This window comes from Talpa occidentalis, unplaced genomic scaffold (genome assembly GCF_014898055.3).
Source record: "Talpa occidentalis isolate TD23 unplaced genomic scaffold, MPIMG_talOcc4v2.1 talOcc4.7, whole genome shotgun sequence".
Taxonomy (NCBI): Eukaryota; Metazoa; Chordata; class Mammalia; order Eulipotyphla; family Talpidae; genus Talpa; species Talpa occidentalis.
The window spans coordinates 83407152-83419234 of NW_023605083.1; the positions used below are offsets into that span (position 1 = coordinate 83407152).

A 12083-nucleotide genomic window follows, 5' to 3' on the forward strand; every position below is an offset into this window, starting at 1 on the left:
AGCCTGACTTTTCTGGGTCAGTTAGGGCCCGGGAAAGCTGGGCCCAACTGTGAAGGCAAAGGCCCACTCAAGAGATTGGCTGCTGCCACTCCCGCCCCCGGGATCATCCCAGGCAGAAACCACATCAGGCTGTGTGCGGAACAGGCGCCTGCCGATGCCCTCTGGCGGCTAATGAGAGTGGTGCAGGGGCTGGACCATTTAGAATCCTGTTTCAAGCCCTGCCAGGCTAGTGCTGCTGCCCTGGATGGTTCTGGCTTTAATGAGACTAGCTGTCACTTATCGCATACTTCCATGTGGCAGATACTGCTAAGCACATATGCATTATTTCATTTAATACGACTCATTTCACTTGACAAAGGTCCCACCTTAGTGAAGATTTAATGAGACAATGCATGTTCCCGCTACAAAATAAATACTTGATGAAGGTTTCTCTGACTCCAAAGCCCAGCCCACACCCAGGACTAAAATGAGCAAAAGGGCCTTCAAGGTATCTAAGACTCTTGGATTTTCATCATAAGCCTCAGTGGGTTGGTGCCTTATCCACATTTAACCAATGAAAGGAACAGAATGAACTGACTTCTCAGTGATCTTTAAGCTGGTGTAGGGTAGGGGCTGGATTGTTTCCTAAACTCCAACAATCCCTACAAAGTATCTTTAATTTTTGCAGATTGGGGTTTGGATCCTTACTGTGCTTTCTTTTTTGGGCAAGTTAGATACTGCGGGCAGTTACTCGTTGCTAAAATGAGTGATCCTGCTCACCTCTGCACTTACTGTAAAGATTAATAAGCCTCAAGTGTTATACAACTTAGCCCTGAGGAAAGACAAGAGGCCCAAGGCATGAGAACTATTACCTTGTAAGGAGAAGGTGCTAGGGCTTTAGTTCTTGCCGTATCCACTCTGCCACACGCAGAAGTGCCGAGTTCTCATGAAGGTTGATAGGAAAGGACTGACCCTGAAATTAAACCGAGGACCAACGAAGAGCAGAGCCCTCAAAAGGTGAAAGTCACTGTTCTAGGGGTAGATGGGCCCCTGGCTGCCTGCTAAGTAATGACAGTACCCTTGGCCAGGAACGCCGTCTTGGCATATTAAGCCCAGAAAGCTTCCAGCTCTCGCAGAAGCACCTTCACTCACGCTCTTGCTTCCTGTGGGTCGGCCAACGGAAGGGGCCAGCTCACGCTCCCCGTTGGCAGGACTATGCCACTGCATGCATTCCCAGACGAGTGCCTTGTAGCCTTGCAGAGCACCTTCACAAAATGCCCCCTCCCCCTCAGAAAAGGGCATGCCTGGGAGAGAAGAGTGCTTTCCACGCCAGCACCGAGCCCAGTTGCTCAATCTTGCTAAGGATCCGATTCCACCCCCACTGAACCCCGCCGCCTGTGGAATCGTTCCTTCCTTCCTTCCACCACATCTTCCGTCCAACGCAAAGTCAACAGAAAGGGAGGGGACAAATGGGAACCGGCTCTTGTGGATTTGCCTCCCTGCAGACAAAAAAGGGGCAAGTTCTCCACTACACGTTAGATTCAGATTGCAAGAGGGCCAGTTTTCATGTCAATAGCACCTATTACCTTCAAGGTCTCTGTCAGAGGTCTTCATAAATTCCGAAGTGTTACCAGAGGGAGAAGGGGAAGCTTAATTTTGTTAGGAAACCATTCCTCAATAGCGGTCCTTAGAATCAAAGTGGCAGTTCACTCTGGGCCTCCAGTGACCAGCAGCAAGCCGTACTTACCCACCAAATCCCAACCAAGCTTGGAGCAGCTCCAGGGCGGGCCAGTTGGGGCCCCCACAGGGACTGATGAACTATCTACTCCATGCTCTGCAATCACAACAGCAGCCTCGTCTAAAGAAAGGGCTAAGGCTTCTGAGTGGGATATATTGGGGTCATCCTCTTTAAAATGAGGAATTACTTCCCTTCTAGTAAATGACACCTGTTAGAAACCATTGTAAGAAAAATCGCCTCAGACATTCACAGCATTAAACGAATAGGACAAGGTCAAAAGGTGTTTTTTCTTTTTACTGGTTTATAATAATTTTAAAAACCCCATCACACCCAGAAACCACCACAGGTGAGGAGGTGAGGGAGATGGAGAATGGATGCTACAGTATGTGGACAGTGTGGGGAATCCAGGTATTCCCTAGGGGCAGTGTGGGATGGAGACAGGGAGTGTGGATAGGAGGCCCTGGCTTGGACCCTTATTGCTGGTTGGGGGTTGGCTGGCAGAGGGGATCAGGGTGAACAAGGAAACATCTCACCGAGGTGAGGGGAGCAGGGGATTAAGGAAGGGGGTGGGTCACAGTACATTTTCCATGCAGACTAGGGGTGGGAGTGAGAGCTTGAGACTTGCACCCCTACACAGGAAGAGATGGGTTTGAGGTTGTTTGATTTAAAGCCCCCAAGTTGGTGTCTGGTCCAATTTCTTAAAAATGGTAGCTCACCTTCTGGGGAGAGGCAATGGAAAAAATGATCTGGTTTGGAGATCAAGCAAGGGGTAAGGGGAGACAGTGGTCCTCTTAAATTTAACTCAGAGAAGTAAGAACTGGAAGGAGGCCTGGGTGAGCCGGTGACCAACACCTTGGGAGCAGGCATGGCACCAGAAGCTGCAGGTGCTCCTGAGGGCTCCAGGACAGGGAGGTACCAGTGTTCACAGGAAAACAATCAGGAACAATAAATTAGAACTTCATGTTGCTATCATTTGGCATAACACAATCAGGCTTTTTTTTTTTTTCTTTTTTTCTTTTCTTTTTTCTCTTTAAATATAAGGCAACTTGCCAACACATAATTTAAAAACTGGTCTTCAGTCACATTGCTTCAGATGACTAGAGAATTTCTGGCTAAAGAACAGTGGATAGTATAGTAAACAAAACCCAAAAGTTTAAATAAGAACATCAGCTCACATTCCCCAGAGACAAGAGGAAAGGTAAGGGCTTATTTGGTTTGGAAGGAAAAAAAAAAATCAGAGCCCAACTATGCGTCTTTAACAGAAGATGGGTGTAAAACATCACAACAGAACATAATCTAAGTTTAAAATTACAGAAAGGTTTTACATTTCTAGCCAACTAATTGTTACTTGCGAATGAGACACACCGAGCACGGAGCGGATGGGCGTCTGTGCAGAGAAGAGGCACAGGAGGGGCTGTTCCCGATGGAGGCCCATCTCCAGCTACCAGAACCATGCTCATTTGGTAAAGGAAGAATTCAAAGAGCTTAAGGCTTTGTGTTTTTTTTTTTTTTTCTTCTTTCTTCATTAAACTGAGGGGCTATGAAAGGAGGTGACTAGGGGGTGAATGCACCTGTGGGGCCACTCACACACAATGCTACTCAAACCCACGCTACATTCATACGGAAACATGACATTTAAAACTTACAGTGTAGAGCAATATTCTTAGCCAGTGTAGAGAGAACCAAATGTATTTTTTTCTTTTTTTCTTTTTTTTGGTGTTTTTAATTCCAAACTCCAATGTGATCATCCCTTACCTACCTAATGGCTCAAGTGAAGAGCTTTTTTTGTTTTTTCTTTTTCTTTTTTTAAGGAGTGAGGGATGAGGGCAGCAGATGAGTCAGGAAAGAGGCAACAGTCAGAAAGAGATCTTGGGTATACTAGGTGGTCACTGCATTTCTCTACGTCTGGAAAGGGGACTTAGAGACCAAGAGACCAATACAAAGACAGATTCTTCCCCCCATCTCAAGGCTATGGTCAAGTGCCTGCAGATGCCCTTAAGGAAGGTGGCAAGGACAAGTGCAGCGGCTCTGGGATCAATGTAGATATAAAACAAAGCCTTGAGGAATGGAGAGATGAAGACTGGGCCAGTTTTGATTTGAGGTCTTTGGGTAAAGGAGGATTTCCAGAGCACTTAGAAAGTCTGGCTTTTTAGTCCCAAAGCGAGACACACACAGACAGACAGAGGCCTAAGCCAGGCGGTGGGCACCTACAGCCACCTCACCTAGGGCCTTCCTTTAGCCCACACCTTAGTCCTAAAGGAAGCAGGCAGAGATGCCAGACAGACAGGGGGCTGGTGAAAAATGGCCACGGTGGAGGGACTGACAGAGAAGCAGGCAGCAGAAAGAAAAGCATGACATTGGGGCTAGGTCCTAACATAGACCCCAAAGTTGCTGGGGCTGGTGGAGGGGAGGACGAGGGCACAGAGGACATCCTTCTGTCTTCAATTAGATCCCACCAAATCCCTTTCTTAGACATCTAAGAATGATCACATTGGAGCAGTGAAACTTTGAAACTATCCAATTCCTCAAAGTAAGACTAAACCTAGGAGGGTGATGTATGATGTAGCTTGCGGAGGGGGGCACCGGAGCTACCTATCTATACCCAGGGTGCTGAATATGAAGACTTCGACTATCTGTGGGATCAGGGGCTCGATTGCCAGGGGCTCGATGGGCCTTGCTCAGCATGGCCAGGCTCTGTTCACGGAAGCAGGCCTGCTGGAAATCCCCACTTAGGTAATCCACTGTTTGCATCAAGCTGTTTTGGCTGGCCACTGGACCGCCCCCGGTTCCTGCTCGGTAGTGGGCCCCAGCAGCCGCCGCACAGTCGAGGGGTGCACCTGTGGACTGCCCTCCGTGGAACGGCATGGCGAGGTCCTGAGACCCCGAGCTGTCGCTATTGGGAGTGGGCAGAATGTTGTTCCAGAGGGGTTGGAAGTAGTGACCATTGGGGTAGGCCAGTGGGGCTGCCAAGCCGTTGACTGGTGGGGATGGGGTTGGTTTCTCCAGGGGTGGTTTCAGATGGAAGGACTGTGCCAGGCAGAGTTCCTGCGGGTAGGCAGGGGCCTTGCCCACAAAGCCAGGCCCTGCCAACTCGCGTCCCACCGCATGCTTGCCTGTCAGGCCAGGGGCTGGCGTCCCACCAGCCTCACTGCACATCTGTTGTAGGTGGGCCAGCTGGTGCTGGTTCCAGGCGACTGGTTTGAGGTCGCTAGGGTAGCCAGTGGGGGCTCGAGAGATGCCTGTGGGCAGGTTGACAGGCCCAGCAGCAGGCAAAGCGGCTGTGGCCGCATGGGTGTGCTCCATGGGATTGACCACACAAGAAGGCATTGGTGTGGGGACGCTGTGGGTCGACACCCGGGTGCTTGCATTGATGAGCAGACTGCGACTAATGGGGCTGGGGTTGGCGATCTGGCCCTCACACACTGAGGTAGTGCTGATGCCTGCCCTCGTCTGGCAAAACTGGTTGATCTGGTGCACGATGCTGCTCAGGTCCGGGGGCTGGCTGTGCTGCAGGGTGGCCGCCATTGAAAGGGGGATAGTTGAGGTAGACACGGTCACATTCGGGGGGGCATCTGAGTCTGGCATCTTCCGGCCTCCGTGCAGCAAGGGATTGGGGGGGTGCTGGAGACCCTGGTGAGACAGGGCCTGAGGATGGACCAAGCCCTGGGTTTGGGCTATCGGCTGAGGGTGGCCCAGGCCCTGAGACTGCTGGAGGCTCTGAGGGTGGGACAGTGCCTGGGGTGGCGGGATACCCTGAGGGTGCTGCAGCGTCTGGGGAGGGGCATGGGCCAGGGTCTGTGCATGCTGCAGGGCCTGCTGGCGGGCCAGAGCCTGGGCCTGGGGATGGGTTAAAGTGCTGGGTGCCACAGTAGCATAGGGTGCCACTGGGGGGTTCATGATGGCCTCAGGGAGCAACCGGGCTCGGGTGCCGTCAAAGTCCTTGAGTATGCTTTTGGCTGGCACTTTGACAATGGCAAGCAGGCCTGCCTTGGTGGCAGCCTGAGTCGGGTAGGGGCTGTAGCGCTGGGCTGATGTGTCGAGGCCGTTCACAGTACGACGAACGTGTTTCCGCTGGGGAACCTTCACACTGTTGGGGAAGATTTTTATAGTCAGTGGGTTGTTTGCGACCTTCTTAGCATACGCGTCCAATTCGGCTGGGGTGGGATAGTGAGCAGTTCTCATTTTCTGTGTAGTGTCCCCTAGAGAGAGAGAGAGAAGGGGAAGGAGAGCAAAGAAGGAGAGGGAGCTCATCAGTGCCAAGGCAACCAGCCCTTCTAGATTCCTCTTTTGAGGGCCTAGGCTAGTGCAGGGGTTCGGGGAGTAACTCGGTTGTCACTCCTAGTCTTCACTTTAGACCTAGCCTCGGCCCCCAAATAACAAGCACTACTAACATTTAGTGGGTGCTTGTAATGGGCCGGACCTTGTGCTAAGCACAATCTCAGTGAATCCTCCTTCAGGAGGCAGGTACTATTGTGATTCCCACTTTGCGAATGAGGTCCCTAAAGATCAAACAGCAGGGCAACTTTCCAAGCCCTGTATCTATAAGAGCTGAGCTCAGTCAATTCTCAGAGATAATCAAGAGCTCTTCTTCCTCTGCATGGAACAGTTTCTCCAAGTTTCTATCAGATTGTGTTGGCCTGGGGGTTGAGGGATCTATGCAGAAGTGCTTGTCATGGCCCTCTGGTAAAGAGGGTACCCAGAGTTGACCACTCTGCAGTCTGCAGGGGCAGTGACACTTTCTATTTTGCCTTGGCAGCTGGGGCACCATGCCTATTGGGTGGGCACCCTGGCACAGTAGACAGGGTGCTTTTTTTCAGGAGCACAGGATTAAGATGCTAATATCACTCCCCATGTCACAAGTTCACTTTTATTTATCGCTTACTTTATGCCTGACTGGGTGAAGATCAAAAGGCTTTATTTATTGCCATGTGAGGGTGACAATAATGACAGGGCAGCAGGGAGGGAATTAAGAAGAAAGGATTCAGAGAATCTTTAAGTCCCGAGAGCCAAAAATAGTCTGTATTTGGCCCTTGTCAGCTGTCAACTTTCCGAAATGAAAGAGGAAAAACCTGTCTTCCTTTGGAGACTATGGAAATACCCACTCAATGTGCCTCATTAATGTTAACAGTTTCTTTGTTCCCATCTCCAGTTGCCTCCCATCAGGGGGCTCCAGCGGATGTCGTGTTTCCAGTCAAAAAGGAAAAGGTTCAGAGAACAAGAGCTCTTTAAGGATGCCAGGCTCCTGAAAGGGGTCTCTGCTCTGTTTTCCCTTTCTCTGAGGAAGGCTCTCCCCTAAGTATACACAGAAGGTGCTTAATAAAGGCTTGCTGACTAAGTACACATGAACTTCCCAAAGCAGAAGGAAAGGGGCTTGGTTCGGAGCCCAGGCTCAGCTAGCAGACTCCCTCCCTACTTCCTCCCTGTGCAGAAGGCAGCCGGGACAGACCAAGGACTAATCGGAACTGAATGCCAGACTTGTGGCCTCAGCTGGCTTGGCCCAAAGGGGACCCCATTCAAAGTCATGTCACTGGGCATCAACTGGAACAGAAGTGGCCTAATGAGTGTGCTAGAAGGAAAAGGGCACAGCTGCCTTCATTTTGCTGTTTAGCTGGCATCAACTCCTTAGAGACAGCTACTCTTGGAAGCAGTAATGAAAGCTCAAGTCAGGAGGGGCAGCGAGATTGGTCCCACGCTCAACATAGAGCTTAGCTAGAGAAAAAAAGGAAAAGGGTTTGTGGTTTCAAATACTGGTACAGTGCCTTGAACTTCGTAGGGCTCCATCATATTTAAGGATCTGCTTCATTTACTGAGTATAGAACAGATGCTCCACCCATAAATGAATGTTTATAAGATGCCTGATTCCAGGAAGATACTGAAAGGATAAAATCTATATAAAGTGGGGTAGTTTTCTGACCTTTTTTCTTTTTAAGATTTATTTATTTATGCATACGAGAACTGGGGTGTAAGTCAGAGATGTGGGGAGTGAGAGGATTCACCAGAGAGTGGGGAGCAGAACAGGCAGATTTACTGAAACACACTGCTGAGGGGAGCAGTGGGCAAAGCCGGAGAGGTCTGCTGAGCCATGTGGGTTGCTCCCTGCTAGCCCGGGGGATAGAACTCATGCTGCAGTGGCTGGCAATAGCTTGATAGCGCTGTCTTTAACCCCTGTGCCACCAGAGAGGCCCCAACCTTTTTTTTTTTTTAAAAAGATTTATTTATTTATGCATACAAGAACTGGGGTATAGGCCAGAAGTGCAGGTGTGTGTGTGTGTGTGAGTGAGAGAGAGAGAGAGAGAGAGAGAGAGAGAGATTCACTAGAGACAGAGTGGGGAGAACAGGTGAGACAGCGGGCAAGACAGGAGAGGTCTGCTGAGCCATGTGGGTAGCTACCTGGCCAGGGATCGAACTCATGCTGCAGTGGCTGCTGATAGCTTCATAGTGCTGAGACTTAACCCCTTGCACCACCAGGAAAGCCCCATTTTCTGACCCTTTTTACATTCTCCTAAACAAGGAAAAAACACAAACAAATCCTGGGATCACTGAGAAACAGTCCCTAAACTCAAAGCGCTAGAATTCCTGCTAGAAGTTGCTCTGGTCAGTCACTGTACTTAGGTGTATGTGATTGGTCAAAATCATGTTAACGCTCCTAACATAGGCCAGCGCCTTGCCTAGAACAGATTTGTAGTGAATACTCGGTATCTACTCAGTATAGGTACCAAGTCCAAAGCTATTGGTTTTAGTTCAGATAGGAAATCAGGTCTGACCCTGGGATTTCCCCCATACTGGTGGGCTTCTCTACTTGAAGGCCAAACAAGAGCAATAAAGTGGTATGCTGAGTAACAGTTTCTTTGTTCCAAGTCAACACCAACTATCACATTGGTTTTTCTTCCAAAGCAAGAGTAGTAGCTTGGCCTCATTCTGGATTATGGAAGGGACACTCCACCGACACTGACATGAGGGCAGTCAAAGGAATCATAATCAAAGGGAGGTGACAGTGGACACAAGGCTACAGTATATTTGTTAAGGAAGAATCCCAAGGATGAGATGAGTATACTAGACAAAAGATCACATTCTGGGAATCTAACACCACCCACCTCACATACCAGAGTTACGTCCAACCCTTAAAAAACAGCTATGTTTTTCTCACACTTTCATACCTCAATCCCTTATTTCTGAGTTTATCCAGTGAGCGGGCCAATTCACCATTTCCAGGCCCTTCCACTAGGGGGCAGATAGTTATACAAAGAAGCAGTAAAAGAAGTTAATTTTTTTTTTTTTGAACAGGCATAATTTACTTTCTTTTCTGGTATAAAAATTATGTGGTGGCCATGGCTGAAGCCTAGGCTCTCTGCACAGAGACTGTTTTTTGGGTCTTCACCAGGCGGTCAGTGACCTGGCAGGGAAACTTGGTGAACATGGCCTAAAAGAGGGTAATTTTGACACTTGTCCCAGGCCCTGAGACTCTATCATGAAGCAAGTCAAAATTATTATGTGAAAGATGGTTTGAAGACGAAGGATGTTTGGTAATTTCAGTCACTCACCCAGAAATATTCACTACTATATACCTGACAACGAACTAGGGAAATAGGAACAGAAGGCTTGGGGCTAATGAAGAAAAAAATATTCAAAAATACATTTTCTGGGGGATTGTGAGATGAAGGGTCAGAGGAAAATTGATTTTGCAAGTACAGAGTTCCAAAATAACTGAGGATGATGTCTCAAAACAAGTGACGCTGGAATATACAATCTACAAATCTGGCTTCAGAAGGGCACCCACCTAACGTCACCTGTGGATGCGCAGGACCCACCCAAAGCCAAGATGCTCTCTAGTCCAGGCTGCCTTGTGGCGAATGATATACCAAGAAGCTGCACAACTATCTCCTGACTTCCCCTCCTTCCTCTTAAAATATACAGCAAATTAAGCTATAAACATCTCTGCACCCTTCTCATGCCTACCAGATAACATGCTTTGCACTTCCAGTAACCTGTAAGACACCTCTGAGGATGACCCTTTAGTAGGTAAAGGCTGAATAGCAGTCACAAAACTGGTTTTAAGGTCTATATTGGCCTGGGCCCTCCCAAAGGAAACTGCTTATACTCCACCTCACCTCAACTATAAATTATGACAATACCTATGAGTCACGTGACAGTATTTTTTCCTTCCTTATCACATTCTGGAAGAGCAGAAAAGCAAGCAAGCTTAAAAACATAAGTGGGTAGTTTCTCCTCCAAAAAGGTTGGGTGTAGTTAAGGATGGCAGTAAGAGTGGAAGGGATTCAAATATAGCGTTCCCCAAACAGACAGGAGGGTCTGAAACTAGGGAAGACAAATTCTAATTCTTTTTTTTTTTTTGATTGATTGATTTATGCATACAAGAAGTTGGGTACAGGCCAGAGGTGTAGGGGAGTGACGGGATTCACCAGAGACAGAGTGGGGAACAGAACAGGCAAATTGACTGAAATACACTGCTGAGCAAAGCAGCGGGTGAGTGAGAAGAGGTCTGCTATGCCATGTGGGTCACGCCCCTGGCCGGGGATCAAACCTGTGCTGCAGTGGCTACAGAGAGCTTCAGAGGTTGCATCTTAAACCCCTTGTGCCACCAGGGAGGCCCCAGATTCTAATTCTTGAATACAGATTTGAGACAGTGGTAGCAGAGGATACTTGGGGGCTGCTTTGGGGAGAAAGGAGTGGAGACCCAAAGTCAGAAGCCAAGATAAAGCTGTGAAAAATTTCCCTTTCCTCTGCCCTTGAGATTCCATCTTAGGTAAAGCTGTCAGCTTATGTTAAGGAGACTGTGTTAGAAAAAAGTGAGCTGCTTTATGTCAGCTTATTGTATGCTTCCAAGTATACTTCCTCTTGAGTATACTTAGAAGCTTACAGTAACCTGGAAGTCCAGAGCCAGTCAGAATGCAGTTAGCGTGTAGATTTGGGTGGCCAGGGAGCACATACAACTTCACCAAGCCACCACCATTTATTAAGGGAAAGGCTGTGGAGAAAGCTGATATACCCAGCTTGCCTATTTGTACCAAGCAGCTACAGAAAGATTGCTGTCAGCTTTATCATTATGCAAGTTGGAATCACTGGCCAAATTTAGAACTAGTCATCTCTGAGTCTTACTCTCATTCAAAGAAAGCCAAGAGATTAGACCATTTTTAGCTTCTGAAGAAATGTGAAAGAACAGGGGTCAGCAGACTATAGCCTGTGGGACAAAATTCAGCTGCTGGGTTTTTGTGAAAAGTTTTACTGGAACACAGCTACACTCCCATGTTTACTTATGGCCTAATCTCTCTTTGTCCAACTACAGCAGAGCTGAGTCAATGTAATAGACCATATGGCTAAAAAAGCTTAAAATATTTGCCATCTGGGGCCTCCCTGGTGGCCTAGGGGTTAAGTCTCTGCGCTATCAGTGCCATAGACTGAGTTCCAACCCTGGCCAAGGAGCTAACCCACACACGGTGCAACAGACCTTTCCTGCCTCGCCCACTGCTCCCCTCAGCAGTGTATTTCAGTCAATCTACCTGTTCTGCTCCCCACCCTGTCTCTGGTGAATCCTCTCACCCCCTGCACCTCTGGCCTACACCCCTGTTCTTTTACAAAATAAATAAATAAATATTTGCTATCTGGCACTTTACAGAAAAGTTTGTCAACCCCTGTCTCAAAGGATTCGGGCAAGGTGCTAAAGCACCACTTCTATTGAGGGGTAAGCTTAGATGCCTCATTGAATTCCCCTTTTTGCTCTGAAGGGAAGATCTATTCCAAATTTAGTACTATTCTTACATGTGAAGATGTGTATATGGTAATGAGCCAACAACCAGATCTTTTCCTTACACAAGATGTAGTACAGGGACAGAAGGTAGGAATTTGGGAAAACATGAAGCATAAAGTCTCAGTTCCAGCAGTTGACGACAGGGATCTATCCATTCTCAAAAGCTCAATCTTGGGCCTCCCCTGGTGGCACAGCAGTTGAGTGCTGGGCTGCGAAGCTGTCCGCAGCCTCTGCAGCGCCAGTTCAATACCCGGCCACCAGCAAGGGTCCTACGCGGCGCAGATGACCTCTCCCTGTCTCGCCTGCTGCTCCCCTCAGCAGTGTATTTCGTTGGTCTGCCTGTTCTGTTCCCTGCTCTGGTGAATTCTCTCACCCTCCCACGCTTCTGACTGTACCTAGTGCTTGTATGTATGTATGTATGTATGTATATAAAAATAAATAAATCTATCTATCTTTAAAAAAAAAAAAAAGCTCGCTCTTGTGGAAAATATATTAATGGGAATACACCCAGAGGCTAAGAAGGCTAGCTCTCCATCCATTTTGGAGGCGGAAGCTTCTTTACTGTCTATGAACTCAAGTCACTGGCTTAGAAGGCAGACA

The 12083-nt window shown here is 48.3% G+C and overlaps 1 protein-coding gene across 3 annotated transcripts in view; it reads right to left on the bottom strand.

The window, feature by feature from the left end:
- Window positions 1-1789: 1789 nt before the first annotated feature.
- Window positions 1790-12083, bottom strand: part of FAM222B (family with sequence similarity 222 member B) — a 74952-nt gene continuing 64658 nt past the window's right edge. For 2 of the 3 annotated variants that reach the window (XM_037495255.2, XM_054689839.1), the window contains exon 3: window positions 1790-5916. In XM_037495255.2, the coding sequence (XP_037351152.1) occupies window positions 4310-5916 (1607 nt within the window). In that variant the 3' untranslated portion in view covers window positions 1790-4309. The remainder of the gene's footprint in view (window positions 5917-12083) is intronic. The other variant, XM_037495256.2, reaches the window with a different exon arrangement.